Raw genomic sequence first — 18,844 nt, 5'->3', positions numbered from 1 at the left:
CACGGCTGAGGCAAGCTAACTGTGTTGCATCCCAGCATATTTTACATCCTTCAAGATTCAACAGTGTTGATGCTTTGCTTCCAGTCCTTGCTGATGTCTGCCAGGGAGTTCTGGGTGTCCTTTATGTCCCCCAGGCAATAGTGGAGCTGAGGCCTGTAGGTACACCATCTAACTGGGACTGGCTGACAGCCTGGAGAGTGAAGACAAACTATTGTAAATTGTTTAGATAGGGCTTTACAAAATTCAGACTCCATCAGTATACACAAACACGCACAAACAAACACTTTCTCAAACTGAGTTGTCAATATGTCAGTTCCCTCCATCGCTCCGACAGGCTAGGTGATGCATCCGCTCTTGTTGTTCTCAGTTCCCTGTCTGAACTCTTCCACAGAGGAGAGAATCAGGGAGAGAAAGTGAGCCTTCCAGCAGTGGACATCATTTTATTCAAATGTCCAGAAAATGACCTTAACTTTCCTATCATTCCTCCTTACCTTGTGTTACCCTCCTGTCCATCTCGCTGATGTGTTTCTTGATCAGGCCAGTGTTCAGGTCCATGAGTAACCATCTGGAGGGCTCTGTTCCCTGTCTGCGCTTCTCCACTGGAACACTCAGGACCTCAGCCTCGACCAGACTCACATCTACAGGGAGGAGAGGGGTACCGAATAAACTATTCAAATCAACAGACTTTGGATATATAACTGAGACCTGTACACACCCCGTCTAACTGGGACTGGATGGCAGCCTGGGGAGTGGGGACAGACAATTGTAAATGGTTTAGATAGGGCTTTACATGAATGCAGCCAATGTAAAAGCGAAGTAAATCATTTTCTACCTTTAGTCATACTTCTACTATCTAATCTGTGTACATGACCAATAAACTTTGATTTGAATATTAGCAGAGTCATGGGTCTTTAGGTTTAGGATAATATGTTGGTAGAATTACAAAATAATGTTAACGCTTCTTCAAATCAAATCAAAGTTTATTTGTCACGTGCGCCCGAATACAACAAGTGTAGTAGATCTTACAGTGAATTGCTTACTTACAGGCTCTAACAAATAGTGCAAAAAGCTATTAGGTGAACAATAGGTAAGTAAAGAAATAAAACAACAGTAAAAAGACAGGCTATATACAGTAGCAAGGCTATGAAAAGTAGCGAGGCTACATACAGACACTGGTTAGTCAGGCTGATTGAGGTAGTACTGTATGTACATGTAGATATGGTTGAAGTTACTATGCATATTTGAACAGAGAGTAGCAGTAGCGTAAAAGAGGGGGTGGTGGGTGGGACACAATGCAGATAGCCCAGTTAGCCAATGTGTGGGAGCACTGGTTGGTCGGCCCAATTGAGGTAGTATGTACATGAATGTAAAGTGACTTTGCATATCTGATAAACAGAGTAGCAGCAGCGTAAAAGAGAAGGGTTGGGCGGGGGTACACAGTGCAAATAGTCTGGGTAACCATTTGATTACCTGTTCAGGAGTCTTATGGCTTGGGGGTAAAAGCTGTTGAGAAGCCTTTTTGTCATAGACTTGGCACTCCGGTACCGCTTGCCATGCGGTAGCAGAGAGAACAGTCTATGACTGGGGTGGCTGAGGTCTTTGACAACTTTTAGGACCTTCCTCTGACACGCCTGGTGTAGAGGTCCTGGATGGCAGGCAGCTTAGCCCCAGTGATGTACTGGGCCGTACGCACTACCTTCTTTAGTGCCTTGCGGTCAGAGGCCGAGCAATTACCATACCAGGCAATGATGCAACCAGTCAGGATGCTCTCGATGTTGCAGCTGTAGAACCTTTTGAGGATCTCAGGACCCATGCCAAATATTTTTAGTTTCCCGAGGGGGAATAGGCTTTGTCCTGCCCTCTTCACAACTGTCTTGGTGTGTTTGGTCCATTCTAGTTTGTTGGTGATGTGGACACCAAGGAACTTGAATCTCTCAACCTGCTCCACTACAGCCCCGTCGATGAGAATTGGGGCGTACTCGGTCCTCCTTTTCCTGTAGTCCACAATCATCTCCTTAGTCTTGGTTACGTTGAGGGATAGGTTGTTATTCTGGCACCACCCGGCCAGGTCTCTGACCTCCTCCTTATAGGCTGTCTCGTCGTTGTCGGTGATCAGGCCTACCACTGTTGTGTCGTCTGCAAACTTAATGATGGTGCTGGAGTCGTGCCTGGCCATGCAGTCATGGGTGAACAGGGAGTACAGGAGGGGACTGAGCCCCTGGGGAGCTCCAGTGTTGAGGATCAGCGTGGCAGATGTGTTGCTACCTACCCTCACTACCTGGGGGTGGCCCGTCAGGAAGTCCAGGATCCAGTTGCAGAGGGAGATGTTTACTCCCAGGATCCTTAGCTTAGTGATGAGCTTATAATGACTATTGTAGATCTGACCTGGTTCTTGTTAAACAACAACCAACACTGAAAGTACCTCATAGCGTATGTTTCTTTTGTAACATTTCTGGTGGTCTTCTCCACTGTAACAAACCACCCCCAACACAATGAGGTGTCTAGGCATTGTATGTTTTATAATAGAGCTGTTTCTTACAATATACTGCAACAACATCAATGTATTGCAATATAATTAGTTCCTTATTGATGTCAAATAAAATAAAATGTTATTGGTCACATACACATATTTAGCAGATGTTATTGTGGGTGTAGCGAAATGCTTCTTTGATCTGGCCGACTGAAAACAAGAAAGACTCAAAGAGCAGACCAGCTGTACAGCTTAAAGAGGAGTTTTCTCTAAACAAGGTGTATGACAGAGGTGTTAAGCTGGAAAGCAGAGAGGTTCCCCTGACCCCCATGGACGGGTCCACAACACACCCTCTAATATCAACATTCAACAACTAGCCAATTCAAGCCTCTTACAATGTTGTTTTCCAGTTGTTTTAATCCCAATCACATACAAGCTAGCAGAGACAATACCATTTAAAAAAATGACATTTGATCTGAAATCACAGATAAACAAAGTCAAGAGGTTGTTTCTTTTTGCCTCCACATAAAACTATGTTGTGTGCATGAATAAATATAAAATTAAAATAAATAAAAACAAATATGTATACACTATATATTAAATAGAACTGACTATAAACCTGTTTGCTTTAACATTGTCCTCCCACACCTGCCAGCAGAATTCAGGTTCTCATTTGACACAATAAAATAAGAAAATATATGCATAATTTTTGGCATTGATTGTCATATGTTCTCTATTTGATATTTGACATTTACATACAGTACACAGCCTACTCTCACCTGTTTTAAACACGTTATAATCTTTCAATAACATTCCTTATTCATATATTTAAAATTCCACATACAGTGTGGGAGAGAGACATTTCCAAAGACTAAAATAGCAAAAGACAATTGAATTAGACTTTCAGATCTTTCCTTATCACCTTTTCTATAACCATACTTTGGATCAATTAAGTTATATTGATTGATACACATAATCAATGGATAACAACTATATAAAGCCATTTCCACTGATCATTTACCTTGGAGGAGCTTCAGACTGTCTACAGTCTATTTTTATATTGTTTAAACAGGATGAAAGAAATGGTCTTTCTTGCTGTTCTGCAAGCAAACTGATTCAGCCTTTCATTTTCCTTATGTATCTACATCTAACATGTCATTTTGTGTTTACATTGTCGTCATAACATTTTTTCCAAACAGTCAAATGTCAAAAACAGCACTTTTAACGGCACAAAATCACAGTACCGGAATGTACAGTATGTCCAGAAAACCATGCAAGCACATACACACATCACTATCAGTCATACACAATCACACACTCACTCTTGTAAACCCAAAACACACACACACACACACACACACACACACACACACACACAGTGGCATACATACATGAAATCACGCACAATGAGGTTACAGTACAACAGCACACACTGTCCTAAGCTAACAGCCCATAGGTAGAAAGTGTCTAGGGTGTTGAATTGGAGGTCACAGGTTAACAATCCAACACATCACTTCTAGTGACAGAACAGTTTCAGCTAATCACTATCACCAATAGAGAAAAGGGAGAGAGGGGACACGAGAGAGAGAAAGAGGGAAAAAGAGAGGTGAAGTGCAGGGAAGAAAATAAGAGAACTGGAAACACCGGTACCCTGAAGGTGAAAATGTTTCAACTTGTTTTTTCTTCATGGCATTGAAGATCCATGCAGTCAAGCCAACTCACAAGGGTTTATGAATAATGGCAGGTATTCATATACTAGTAGTATACTACACCTAGCATTTAGAACTCTGTCTAACACAGTGGATGCAAATGGAATCACATTTCATTAAGGGTTGGCTCTCTATGTTCATCTCCTTGGCCCACTTCCTAAGGCAGGAGTAGGCAACTCCATTCTGCCGCTGGACGATTTTTATCCGATCGGATGGTCGGGAGCATAATAATAATCATTTGTACACTGCGAATTGACCACAACTAAGTCCCAAAATAAATGTTAAAATAACATACATTTCATACCTTGATTACATTAAATCCCGATCACATATGTCTCTTTTTTTTCCGTGGGAATACTTTGGAACAGATTTACTAAATTAAACTCCTTTTCTGATGAATTCCTGATGATTCTACTTTTTTTTAAATCCAAAACTCATAAAAAAATCACTTGTGGACCAGGTCCCTTAGAGAATATATGTAGCAGCAGACACAATTCTGTATCAACATGTAGGACAGGACTTGCGCTAAAGCAAATAGGGATTATTACCATTTGCAAGGAATGTTCCCTTTGGGAGTCAAAATAATTCTTCACCTCATCAAAAGACATCATTTGCTCATGCTGTCACACATGCTAACCTGCTGACTAAGCCCCCAGGGCTGATACAGAGGGGTACATATTATGCTGCTTCAAAATATCTGTGAAACAACTGGCAATATGCATTTTGGTGGCCAATTCCCTCTGCCTGAGATTTGGTAATGATTTGCCCTGTAAGGTTCTCTTAAAATCAGCCAAAAACTCCCTGTATTTTCTACACCTGAGAGGGAAGAGTGACCGAGTGAGAGAGAGAGTGTGAGAGGAATGAGAGAATCTACAGGGAGACATACATTTGAAAACAGCTTAAGAAAAATCACACAAGACAAAGTAGTCTTCCAGTACGAGAAGCCTAACCCCAGTCCTGAAACAAATGGCACCCGAAAATGTACATTTTCAATAAAGGAAACATATAATACAGTACAGTGCATCATGTACTAAGAAACCACACAGAGTTGGTCATGTGAGCGCAGAATAACAGGGGCTCTATCACAACCCTCTATCCCTAGCCTCAGATGAGGCCTTCTCCTTCTCCCCATCTGTGGTGTTGTGGGCTGAGCCAGGCTGCAGTTTGAGGCCCTTCATTTTGGGCAGTGCAGGGCTGCCACTGCGGCTACGGCTGTGGCTGGGACTGCGGCTATGGCTGTGTCGGGCTCTGTGTTTCTTTTTCCGGGGGCTGGGACTGCGGGACATGGTCTTCATACCAACCACGCTGTCATCCTCAGAGGTGAAATCAGAGCTGTCGTCAGAGGGGCTACCGGCAGGGCTGGAGGTGGGCAGCTGGATCTGCAGAGGAGAGATGAGGGAGAGGAGGAGAGGAGGAAGAGATAGAGAAAGAAGAGCGAAGGACCAAGGAAAAGAAGAGCGTAGGGAAGTAGCACAGGAAATGGTGTAGAACAAAATGAAGGAGCGGGGATGGGTGTGGAAGAACCAAAGGAGAGTTAAATGACCAATCCCATTATACTTCAATGTTTTATTATTTACCATAAAAACTAGACAGCATCACTGTAAGCACCTGGAAAGGCTCTGTCACACCCACGAGGGTGCTCGTGTTATTGCTATAGTAACACAAGATGAAGTCTCCTGAGCCCTTGGGCAACTCTTCCTCAGTAAAGGTCACCTGCAGAGGTAAAGACATGCAAAGAGGGAGAGAAGAGTCAAAACACATAAAGATACAGTACCATGACAAGGTTCTCCAGTTCATTCATGTTTGTTATTAAAAGTCACCCTTACCTCGTGTTCTACTCTATGGTAATCTGCCTCCTCCTGCTTGGCCCACACATAGCCTACATAGTCCTTATGGTGTTTGAATCCCACCTGGGGAGGCAAAGGCAGCACCAATTCCTGATTTTACAAAAACACTTAATGTCTTAGCTAATTATGACTTCATCATGACACATTATCTGGGTTACTTCACGCTTTGTTAAACATTGAAATCTGCTCTAGAAGGTTGCGAGTGAGAACCTTGTACAGCCCAATCCAGTCCCAGGAGCTGCGAGCGAAATTAGGTGCAGCCTTGAACGTGCACGTGGCATCTGCAATGCTGTTCCACTCATCCTCCACCATGATCGTCACCAGGGGCATGTCCACCTTATAGGGGAACTACACACAGAATTCTGGAGGTCAATATCATCATGGTATATAATCAATAGAACACAATATCAACATCTCTCTCCGACATAATACAGCATCAACATACAGTCTGTAGAAACCTGTTACAGCAATGGTTATCTCTGTTTATTACAGGTTACAGCTGCATTTTAGGTAAAGTTATATGCATGTCACAACTCCGGTGACAACTGGGACATGGGGGGGGGGGAGAGGGAGAGGGGCTGTGTCTCACCTGGAGGGTGAAGATGGAAGAGACAGGCTTGTGGTCGCTGACCATGTACTCCATGTGACTGCGGTAGAAGTGCTGGGTGACCTTGGTCCCGCTGCTCGGCCCTAAAATAGAGCCTCTCTTCCCAGCATTAGGGGTCGGCCCAGAGGGAACTGTGGCCCTCAGACGCCACAGGATCCTGTCTGTCCACGCAGGCTTACGCTTCTTCCCACTGAGAGAGAGAGAAAGCGAGAGAAAGAGATAGAGAAAGCAGGGGGGGGGGGATAAGAGCTGTGATGATAAGAACACTCATCTCATTTGATATTTAGGTGCAAGAAAGACCCCCATGTCACCACAAACCTTGTATCGTATGTATCTGTCCCCACATCAAACTTGTAAGTGGGGGGGAATTTGAGAGGACCCTCCAGAAATCCCTCCAGCACTGACTCGCTGTCTTTGGCCATGTTCAGCTGTAGAATAGGAGATAACAGTGAATACGGATAAATTATGTGTCTCTGTTATGTTGGTCTCTGAATGTCTTCTAGTGGCATCCTCTACATTACACTCTCCGTTTAATAGTGAGCCTTCATCTTGAACATGCATCTCACCTGGTCTTTCTCCCATAGCATGGTGAGTTTGTTGTTATCAATGGCTGCTTTCACAGCCGGAATTTCCAGTTCATCAATGCGGAAATTCAGATCTCCAAACCAGAACACCACACTGTGGAGGAGAAGAATAGTATGGAGTACACTGAGGGCAGAGCGGAACTGTGAAGATGCCTTTAATTATATAAGGTATATCGATGGCTAAATGAGGTACTTTTAGTGTAACCATAACTACTGTGCACCCTCTGTTATGCAGGTGAGTGAGGACCCAAAAGCGCTTTAACAGAAACAGAGTCTTTTAATGTCAAAACACAGGGAAGACATAGATCCTCTTCAGATGTATCGATTGACAACATAGACAACCCGCAGAGAGGGCGACAAACAAATGATAAAGTCCTCTGATCTTAACAGGAGAGTCCCCTTCTAGCAGCAGAGGAGAATAGCAGGGTTAGCGCCGACAGACTGCTGGTCTCTCCGGGTAGGCGCGGGTTGTAGAGGACAGAGGTACCTGATCACACGTAGCATCTGATGAAGAGGCAGATTACGACAGGACAGGACAAGGGTGAAGCAAACGAGAATCTGACAAAGACAGAAGCCGAAACAGAGAGAGAAATAGAGACCAAATCAGAGGGAAAAAAGGGAACAGGTGGGAGAGAGTAAACGAGGTAGTTAGAGGAGATGAGGAACAGCTGGGGGAAGGAAAGGGAGAGAAGGTAACCTATTACGACCAGCAGGGGGAAACGAAGAGAAGAGAAAGAACAGGAACAAGACATAACATGACAATACATGACAGTACCCCCCCACTCACCGAGCGCCTCCTGGCGCACTCGAGGAGGAAACCTGGCGGCAACGGAGGAAATCATCGATAAGCGAACGGTCCAGCACGTCCCGAGATGGAACCCAACTCCTTTCCTCAGGACCGTACCCCTCCCAATCCACTAGGTACTGATGACCACGGCCCCGAGGACGCATGTCCAAAATCTTACGGACCCTGTAGATAGGTGCGCCCTCGACAAGGATGGGGGGGGGGGAAGACGAACGGGGGTGCGAAGAAAGGGCTTAACACAGGAGACATGGAAGACCGGGTGGACGAGACGAAGATGTCGCGGAAGAAGAAGTCGCACTGCGACAGGATTAATGACCTGAGAAATACGGAACGGACCGAACCGCGGGGTCAACTTGCGAGAAGCTGTCATAAGGGGAAGGTTTTGAGTGGAAAGCCATACTCTCTGACCGCGACAATATCTAGGACTCTTAGTCCTACGCTTATTAGTGGCTCTCACAGTCTGCGCCCTATAACGGCAAAGTGCAGACCTGACCCTCTTCCAGGTGCGCTCACAACGTTGGACAAAAGCCTGAGCGGAGGGGACGCTAGACTCGGCGAGCTGAGACGGGAACAGAGGAGGCTGGTACCCGAGGCTACTCTGAAAATGAGATAGCCCGGTCGCAGACGAAGGAAGCGAGTTGTGAGCATATTCTGCCCAGGGGAGCTGTTCTGCCCAAGACGCAGGGTTTCGAAAAGAAAGACTGCGTAAGATGCGACCAATAGTCTGATTGGCCCGTTCTGCTTGACCGTTAGACTGGGGGTGAAAGCTGGAAGAGAGACTGACGGAAGCCCCAATCAAACGGCAAAACTCCCTCCAAAATTGAGACGTGAATTGCGGACCCCTGTCCGAAACGACGTCTGACGGAAGGCCATGAATTCTGAAAACATTCTCAATGATGATTTGTGCCGTCTCTTTAGCAGAAGGAAGCTTAGCGAGGGGAATAAAATGAGCCGCCTTAGAGAACCTATCGACTACCGTTAGAATAACAGTCTTCCCCGCTGACGAAGGCAGTCCGGTAATAAAATCTAAGGCGATGTGAGACCACGGTCGAGAGGGAATGGAAAGCGGTCTGAGACGGCCGGCAGGGGGGAGTTACCGGACTTAGTCTGCGCGCAGTCCGAACAAGCAGCCACGAAACGACGCGTGTCACGCTCCTGAGTGGGCCACCAAAAACGCTGGCGAATGGAAGCAAGCGTACCCCGACGCCGGGGTGGCCGGCTAACTTGGCAGAGTGAGCCCACTGAAGAATGGCCAGACGAGTAGGAACGGGAACGAAAAGAAGGTTCTTAGGACAGCGCGGCGACGGAGTGTGAGTGAGTGCTTGCTTTACCTGCCTCTCAATTCCCCAGACAGTCAACCCGACAACACGCCCCTCAGGGAGAATCCCCTCGGGGTCGGTAGAGGCTACTGAAGAACTGAAGAGACGGGATAACGCATCAGGCTTGGTGTTCTTAGAGCCCGGACGATAAGAAATAACGAACTCGAAACGAGCGAAAAACAGCGCCCAACGAGCCTGACGCGCATTAAGTCGTTTGGCAGAACGGATGTACTCAAGGTTCCTATGGTCAGTCCAAACGACAAAAGGAACGGTCGCCCCCTCCAACCACTGTCGCCATTCGCCTAGGGCTAAGCGGATGGCGAGCAGTTCGCGGTTTCCCACATCATAGTTACGTTCCGATGGCGACAGGCGATGAGAAAAATACGCGCAAGGGTGAACCTTGTTGTCAGAGAGGGAGCGCTGGGAAAGAATGGCTCCCACGCCCACCTCTGACGCGTCAACCTCGACAATGAACTGTCTAGAGACGTCAGGTGTAACAAGGATAGGTGCGGATGTAAAACGCTTCTTGAGGAGATCAAAAGCTCCCTGGGCAGAAACGGACCACTTAAAGCACGTCTTGACAGAAGTAAGGGCTGTGAGAGGAGCTGCCACCTGACCGAAATTACGGATGAAACGACGATAGAAATTCGCGAAGCCGAGAAAGCGCTGCAGCTCGACGCGTGACTTAGGGACGGGCCAATCGATGACAGATTGGACCTTAGCGGGATCCATCTTAATGCCTTCAGCGGAAATAACAGAACCGAGAAATGTGACGGAGGAGGCATGAAAAGAGCACTTCTCAGCCTTCACATAAAGACAATTCTCTAAAAGGCGCTGGAGGACACGTCGAACGTGCTGAACATGAATCTGGAGTGACGGTGAAAAAAATCAGGATATCGTCAAGGTAAACGAAAACAAAGATGTTCAGCATGTCTCTCAGGACATCATTCACTAATGCCTGAAAGACAGCTGGAGCGTTAGCGAGGCCGAACGGCAGAACCCGGTATTCAAAGTGCCCTAACGGAGTGTTAAACGCCGTTTTCCACTCGTCCCCCTCCCTGATGCGCACGAGATGGTAAGCGTTACGAAGGTCCAACTTAGTGAAAAACCTGGCTCCCTGCAGGATCTCGAAGGCTGAAGACATAAGGGGAAGCGGATAACGATTCTTAACCGTTATGTCATTCAGCCCTCGATAATCCACGCAGGGGCGCAGGGACCCGTCCTTCTTCTTAACAAAAAAAAACCCCGCTCCGGCGGGAGAGGAGGAGGGAACTACGGTACCGGCGTCGAGAGCTACAGACAAATAATCTTCGAGAGCCTTACGTTCGGGAGCCGACAGAGAGTATAGTCTACCCCGGGGGGGAGTGGTTCCCGGAAGGAGATCAATACTACAATCATACGACCGGTGCGGAGGAAGAGATGCGCAGATCGTGATATTCCTCCGCCACCCCCGTCAAATCACCAGGCTCCTCCTGTGAAGAAGAGACAGAGGAAACAGGAGGGATGGCAGACATTAAACACTTCACATGACAAGAGACGTTCCAGGAGAGGATAGAATTACTAGACCAATTAATAGAAGGATTATGACACACTAGCCAGGGATGGCCCAAAACAACAGGAGTAAAAGGTGAACGAAAAATTAAAAAAGAAATGGTCTCGCTATGATTACCAGAGACAGTGAGGGTTAAAGGTAGCGTTTCACGCTGAATCCTGGGGAGAGGGCTACCATCCAAAGCGAACAAGGCCGTGGACTCCCCTAACCGTCTGAGAGGAATGTCATGTTCCCGAGCCCAGGCTTCGTCCATAAAGCAGCCCTCCGCCCCAGAGTCTATCAAGGCACTGCAGGAAGCTGCCGAACCGGTCCAGCGTAGATGGACCGACAAGGTAGTACAGGATCTTGAAGGAGAGACCTGAGTAGTAGCGCTCACCAGTAGCCCTCCGCTTACTGATGAGCTCTGGCCTTTTACTGGACATGAAGTGACAAAATGACCAGCGGAACCGCAATAGAGACAGAGGCGGTTGGAGATTCTCCGTTCCCTCTCCTTAGTCGAGATGCGGATACCCCTCAGCTGCATAGGCTCAGCACCCGAGCCAGTGGAGGAAGATGGTAGTGATGCGGAGAGGGGGGCAACGGATAACGCGAGCTCCCTTCCACGAGCTCGGTGACGAAGATCAACCCGTCGTTCTATGCGAATAGCGAGTTCAATCAAGGAATCCACGCTGGGAGGAACCTCCCGGGAGAGAATCTCATCCTTTACCTCCGCGCGGAGACCCTCCAGAAAACGAGCGAGCAAAGCCGGCTCGTTCCAGTCACTGGAGGCAGCAAGAGTGCGAAACTCAATAGAGTAATCTGTTATGGATCGATTACCTTGACATAGGGAAGACAGGACCCTGGAAGCTTCTTCCCCAAAAACAGAACGATCAAAAACCCGTATCATCTCCTCCTTAAAGTCCTGATACTGGTTAGTACACTCAGCCCTCGCCTCCCAGATTGCCGTGCCCCACTCACGAGCCCGTCCAGTAAGGAGAGATATGACGTAGGCGATACGAGCTGTGCCCCTGGAGTAAGTGTTGGGCTGAGAGAAAACACAATATCACACTGGGTGAGGAACGAGCGGCATTCAGTGGGCTCCCCAGAGTAACACGGCGGGTTATTAATTCTGGGCTCCGGAGATTCGGAAACCCTGGAAGTGGCCGGTGGATCGAGGCGGAGATGGTGAATCTGTTTCGAGAGGTCGAAGGCTTGGGCGGCCAGGGTCTCAACGGCATGTCGAGCAGCAGACAATTCCTGCTCGTGTCTGCCTAGCATCGCTCCCTGGATCTCGACGGCTGAGTGGAGAGGATCCGACGTCGCTGGGTCCATTCTTGGTCAGATTCTTCTGTTATGCAGGTGAGTGAGGACCCAAAAGCGCTTTAACAGAAACAGAGTCTTTTAATGTCAAAACACAGGGAAGACATAGATCCTCTTCAGATGTATCGATTGACAACATAGACAACCCGCAGAGAGGGCGACAAACAAATGATAAAGTCCTCTGATCTTAACAGGAGAGTCCCCTTCTAGCAGCAGAGGAGAATAGCAGGGTTAGCGCCGACAGACTGCTGGTCTCTCCGGGTAGGCGCGGGTTGTAGAGGACAGAGGTACCTGATCACACGTAGCATCTGATGAAGAGGCAGATTACGACAGGACAGGACAAGGGTGAAGCAAACGAGAATCTGACAAAGACAGAAGCCGAAACAGAGAGAGAAATAGAGACCAAATCAGAGGGAAAAAAGGGAACAGGTGGGAGAGAGTAAACGAGGTAGTTAGAGGAGATGAGGAACAGCTGGGGGAAGGAAAGGGAGAGAAGGTAACCTATTACGACCAGCAGGGGGAAACGAAGAGAAGAGAAAGAACAGGAACAAGACATAACATGACAATACATGACACCCTCTATATCTTTACTGAATACAAGGGAGGGTGGACTGCTGCAAGTATGCTTTCTTATGTGTTTGTTTATTCCTGCTGAGACAATGTTTGCAATGACGATGAAAACATCAAATGCAATCGCTATTTAGACTGCCTGTTTGTGTTGTGCTTATGTTAGTAATAGCCTACTGTTACAACAGACAAAGAAGTTTGATAATGTCTATTGTACAACACGTCAGTAATGTCTATTGTACAACACGTCAGTAATGTCTATTGTACAACACGTCAGTAATGTCTATTGTACAACACGTCAGTAATGTCTATTGTACAACACGTCAGTAATGTCTATTGTACAACACGTCAGTAATGTCTATTGTACAACACATCAGTAATGTCTATTGTACAACACATCAGTAATGTCTATTGTACTAACTCGTGTTCCAGTGTTCATATGTATAGAGACTAACGGGTGTTCCAGTGTTCATATGTATAGAGACTAACGCGTGTTCCAGTGTTCATATGTATAGAGACTAACGGGTGTTCCAGTGTTCATATGTATAGAGACTAACTCGTGTTCCAGTGTTCATATGTATAGAGACTAACTCATGGTCCAGTATTCATATGTATAGAGACTAACTCGTGTTCCAGTGTTCATATGTATAGAGACTAACGCGTGTTCCAGTGTTCATATGTATAGAGACTAACGCGTGTTCCAGTGTTCATATGTATAGAGACTAACTTGTGTTCCAGTGTTCATATGTATAGAGACTAACGCGTGTTCCAGTGTTCATATGTATAGTGACTAAGTCGTGTTCCAGTGTTCATATGTATAGAGACTAACTCATGTTCCAGTGTTCATATGTATAGAGACTAACTTGTGTTCCAGTGTTCATATGTATAGAGACTAACTTGTGTTCCAGTGTTCATATGTATAGAGACTAACTTGTGTTCCAGTGTTCATATGTATAGAGACTAACGCGTGTTCCAGTGTTCATATGTATAGAGACTAACTTGTGTTCCAGTGTTCATATGTATAGAGACTAACTTGTGTTCCAGTGTTCATATGTATAGAGACTAACTTGTGTTCCAGTGTTCATATGTATAGTGACTAAGTCGTGTTCCAGTGTTCATATGTATAGAGACTAACTCGTGTTCCAGTGTTCATATGTATAGAGACTAACTCGTGGTCCAGCACCCCTGTGGCAGCCTGGCCTTCAAACTGCTGCTGCTGCAGGATGCTCTCAAAGTCCTCCATCCGCTGCTCAGAGTTCTCCATGTGGGCCGGCAAGTGGCAGTTCAAGAAACAGATGGTGTGACCGAACACAGACATGCGCGCACTCACACCCCCTTTATTACCCTACAACAGGACCGAAGAAATGAGAGGGAGTGAGAGAATAAAGGAAGGGGTAGAGTGAGAGTGAGAGAATAAAGGAAGGGGTAGAGTGAGAGTGAGAGAATAAAGGAAGGGGTAGAGTGAGAGTGAGAGAAAAAGAGAGAAACAGAATAAGGTTGACGATTGGGGACAGGAGCAGAATGGCAAAATTAGTATGATGTAATAAAACATTCAATTTGCAAACCGAAAGAACAAATGGTACGAATAGTAACCTAGTCTATGAGACCAACCCCCAGTGCGGAAACCTATCTGAGGGCAGGAAGTTTGTGGATACATGAATGACCAGTGAATGACATGATCAATATTTAACGTGCAGTGCTCTATGTGAATGAAGGCAGGATGGAGCCGTGTGCTTCCTCCTGCTGCTCATCCTCAACAGCTCTGACCTACAAAAATACAAGAGATGACACAGCAGAGGGAGACCTGCAGAATGTGCTGATGCTTATCTGAGTTCACACAGAGAGGACAATAGAAAGACACAGTGAATTACTACAGCAAAACAGGCAGACAGACAGCCTCTGCAAACTTTGATCAACTGCATGGGCTATCATTACCCTTAAAGGGTACATCATAGGAAACGGATTACTTTAAGTTCAGATCTCATTTACATATCTACAGAAATTATCTGGGGAGTGTTTAAAGGGATACTTTGGGATTGTGGCAAATAAGCCCTTTATCTACTTCCCCAGAGTCAAATGAACTTGCGGATACCATATTTATGTCTCTGCCTACAGTTTGAAGGAAGTTGATAACTAGCATTAGCGCAATGACTGGAAGCCTATGGTAACTAGCGCAATGCTAGTTAGCATTGGCTCACGAAACTACCTCCAACTTCCTTCATACTGGATGCATATACATACAAATGCTATCCTTGAGTTCATCTGACTCCGGGGTAGTAGATAAAGGGTTTTATGGCCAAAATCCTGAAGTATCCCTTTAAAGGTAGACTCAGCAACATGACGTTGCTACAAGCAGCACCGCAGATACTGAGATGAGCGAGATGCAAGAATTCACTTTCACACAGTCACACAGAGAATCTGTGCACATGCACGGGTTCGCTTCACACTGTTCACGGTGTGGAAGCCAGGGCACCAAAACAGAGGAGAAGATGAGCCTTGCGCATCAACGCTCTTAGTTGTTGCGGCAAATTGACCTGTTTACTTTCTGCATCTATGTCATATCGCTGAGTCTACCTTTATTCTATGAACCATAAAGGCATTCTCTCTTTAAGAATACTAAAGCACCACCTTCTGGACATCAGAGGTATGGAGGCAGACTTCCAGACAAGCTTTGGGTACAGCCTGCTCAAACATAACCCTTCCTGCTAAATAGTGAGAAGTAAGGTCAACAGAAGCAACCCTGGAGGGAAGGTCAACAGAAGCAACCCTGGAGGGAAGGTCAACAGAAGCAACCCTGGAGGGAAGGTCAACAGAAGCAACCCTGGAGGGAAGGTCACTTTTCATCCTTAGCACTGCCTTGTTGTCCTTAGACTGACTGACTGTGGGAAGGCTTTTTAAAGCTAGAAGTTGCTAGATACATTTTTGAACTTTCAGAACCCCAAATATAAGCTTGTTTTACTCCAATGTTTGTAAACAATGTACTGTAAATGTATGGTCAGTGCTTGCATCCATAGCTCTGTCTATAAGTCTGAGAGTGGTAAAATTCCTCCAGGCCCATCCCTCAGCTTCTTACTAAAGAGGTGAGGTGACTGCTTTGTTTCAGTGAAAGAAAAAGAAAAGGTATGCACTCACTACTGTAAGTCACTCTAGATAAGAGTGTCTCCTAAATGACAAATGTAAAATGCAATTAAAGATTCTAGCTTTAAGGGTGGGTCAGTTCTGATTGTGCACTTCAGTTCAATAGCGCTGACATTCCCACTTCTATATCTTAGCCTAGGGTGTTGCGGCTGTCTTCATTAATGTGGTCTGTCTGATTCTCCCCGAGTTGGTGATTAGGATAAGTCAGTGTAGGACTGGGAATTACCAGAGACCTCACGATACGATATTATCACAATACTTAAGTGCCGATACGATATGTATTGTGATTATCACGATTCTATATGTATTGCGATTCGATGCTGTGATTTTATTGCGATTTGATGTTCAAAACATATCGCTCACTATATGTCTGCAGCAGAGAGACAAGAGAGAGCATGATACAATTAGTCAAATATCAATATAATATCATCCAAAAATTCTATTGCGATATGTAACAAGCCATTTCTTCCCCATCACTAGTCATTGTGGACAGTTTTGTGTGGTTCTCTGTAGAATGTAGTCTCAAAAGGCAGGTGTCTTACCCAGTAGCCCCCCAGGCCGGTGCGGGTGGTCTCTGTCTGCACCCCTCGGAGGAAGGGGAGGTGGTAGTACTTAGCGAAGACCAGCAGCAACACCCCCTGCATCCGCTGGGACGTCACCTGAGACAGAGCGAGAGAGAGGGGAAGAAAATGGAGGGAGGGAGACAGAAATGGGAGAGAATTTGTGAGATAATGAGTCACAATGTAAGGTGATGGGGGAGGTAAATTGTCTCCTGCTAAATTTGACAATTAGAAATAAATGAGCCATTATAGACGAGCTGATTGCCTATAAAACAAACTGATAAGTGGACATGAGTTGCTTGTATTCACCCATGTTCTTGTAGTCCACCATTCAGTGGGATAATGATTACTGTAATCTCTAGGCAAATGAACACCTCTATTTTATATCGGCAAGTTTATATCCACATCCTCTCTGGGCTGTCTGCCTGAAGCCTGCTAACTGAACGACTGGATATAACTGTATGTATGTCTGTCTCTCTACTGTGTACCAGTGATGTCTCTCTCTCATCCGGATTCAGTGGTCCAGCTCTCCCACTGTTTTACATGAGGCAGCGAACCAAAAGGAGGGCATAGCCTCCCCTACCTTCTCTGTCTAAACAGTAAACCCATGTGAGGGAAAAATATGATGCATGATTTGACAATCCTGCACTGTGGAATACATGATACAGCATACACCACAGTAGGCCTGTACTCACAATTATCATATTGAGCCTACCCAGCCTGCAAATGTATTTCACTTGTATTTTATTGGTCTAGATACCAGGTAATACAGTTTGTGATATTTCTATCTACTAATAAAGGGATAAATGCTGTAAACATTTCCTCACTCTAGACCAGAGATGAAAGTAATGCTCCTCCCTTCCCCTGTAAATACACTCCAGCCACATCCACATCCATAAGAAGCCTGACCTCGCATCGCTGGGACCTGTGATGCCCTCAAGGCATTAACAGAGGCACACATCTCCACGAGAGAGAAGGCCCCTCTTGCTTGCATACTCACTGGCTATTTGAAGGGCTTGCTTGTGTAATGGGCTCTATTGAACCATAAACTGGACTAGGTTTATGTATTTATGTGTGTGTATGTTTCTGTGTAAGGGCATAGTGAATGCGAGCCTGTGTGTTCTGTATGCGTGATTGTGTGTAAATGACAATGTGAATAAGTGTAGATGCGTGTATGTGTCAGTGTGTGTGGGGTTGAAAGACGTGCTGCTAGGTGACCTAAACTGGGACATGCTTAAAACCCCGGCCATCCTACAATCTAAGCTTGATGCTCTCAATCTCACACAAATGATCAATGAATCTACCAGGTACAACCCCAAAGCCGTAAACACGGGCATCCTCATAGATATCATCCTAACCAACTTGCCCTCTAAATTCACCTCTGCTGTTTTCGACCAAGATCTCAGCGATCACTGCCTCATTACCTGCATCCGTAATGGGTCAGCGGTCAAACGACCTCCACTCACCACTATCAAACGCTCCCTGAAACCCTTTAGCGAGCAGGCCTTTCTAATCGACCTGGCCCGGGTATCCTGGAAGGATATTGACCTCATCCCGTCAGTAGAGGAAGCCTGGTTATTCTTTAAAAATGCCTTCCTCACCATCTTAAATAAGCATGCCTCATTCAAGAAATTTAGAACCAGGAACTGATACAGCCCTTGGTTCTCTCCAGACCTGACTGCCCTTAACCAACACAAAAACATCCTGTGGCGTTCTGCATTAACATCGAACACCTCCCGTGAAATGCAACTTTTCAGGGAAGTTAGAAACCAATATACACAGGCAGTTAGAAAAAGCAAGGCTAGCTTTTTTCAAGCAGCAATTTGCTACCTGCAACACAAACTCAAAAAAGTTCTGGGACATTGTAAAGTCCATGGAGAATAAGAGTGTCTCCCCCCAGCTGCCCACTGCACTGAGGATAGGAAACTCTGTCACCACTGATAAATCCACTATAATTGAGAATTTCAATAAGCAGGTGGTCATGCTTTCCACCTGGCTACACCTACTCTAGTCAACAGCCCTGTACCCCTCACAGCAACTTGCCCAAACCTCCCCATTTCTTCTTAACCAAAATCCAGATAGCTGATGTTCTGAAAGACCTGCAAAATCTCGACCCCCACAAATCAGCCGGGCTAGACAATCTGGACCCTTTCTTTCTAAAATGATCTGCCGAAATTGTTGCAACCCCTATTACTAGCCTGTTCAACCTCTCTTTCGTGTTGTCTGAGATTCCCAAAGAGTGGAAAGCAGCTGCGGTCATCCCCCTCTTCAAAGTGGGGGACACTCTTGACCCAAACTGCTACAGACCTATATCTATCCTACCCTGCCTTTCTAAGGTCTTCGAAAGCCAAGTTAACAAACAGATCACCGACCATTTCGAATCCCAC

The 18,844-nt window shown here is 45.9% G+C and overlaps 1 protein-coding gene across 4 annotated transcripts in view; it reads right to left on the bottom strand.

The window, feature by feature from the left end:
• Nucleotides 1-2,869: 2,869 nt before the first annotated feature.
• Nucleotides 2,870-18,844, bottom strand: part of LOC115140089 (inositol polyphosphate 5-phosphatase K-like) — a 46,966-nt gene continuing 30,991 nt past the window's right edge. For all 4 annotated transcript variants that reach the window (XM_065017028.1, XM_065017029.1, XM_065017030.1 and 1 more), the window contains 9 exons: nucleotides 16,440-16,556; nucleotides 13,929-14,104; nucleotides 7,200-7,311; nucleotides 6,952-7,061; nucleotides 6,616-6,823; nucleotides 6,237-6,374; nucleotides 6,006-6,089; nucleotides 5,788-5,892; nucleotides 2,870-5,558 (listed from right to left, as the gene is read on the bottom strand). In XM_065017028.1, the coding sequence (XP_064873100.1) occupies nucleotides 5,262-5,558; nucleotides 5,788-5,892; nucleotides 6,006-6,089; nucleotides 6,237-6,374; nucleotides 6,616-6,823; nucleotides 6,952-7,061; nucleotides 7,200-7,311; nucleotides 13,929-14,104; nucleotides 16,440-16,556 (1,347 nt within the window). In that variant the 3' untranslated portion in view covers nucleotides 2,870-5,261. The remainder of the gene's footprint in view (nucleotides 5,559-5,787; nucleotides 5,893-6,005; nucleotides 6,090-6,236; nucleotides 6,375-6,615; nucleotides 6,824-6,951; nucleotides 7,062-7,199; nucleotides 7,312-13,928; nucleotides 14,105-16,439; nucleotides 16,557-18,844) is intronic.

The sequence above is a fragment of the Oncorhynchus nerka genome, unplaced genomic scaffold (assembly GCF_034236695.1).
Source record: "Oncorhynchus nerka isolate Pitt River unplaced genomic scaffold, Oner_Uvic_2.0 unplaced_scaffold_1___fragment_2___debris, whole genome shotgun sequence".
Lineage (NCBI taxonomy): Eukaryota > Metazoa > Chordata > Actinopteri > Salmoniformes > Salmonidae > Oncorhynchus > Oncorhynchus nerka.
Note: the sequence above shows the minus strand (reverse complement) of the source record. Positions and strands in the feature narration are given on the sequence as shown.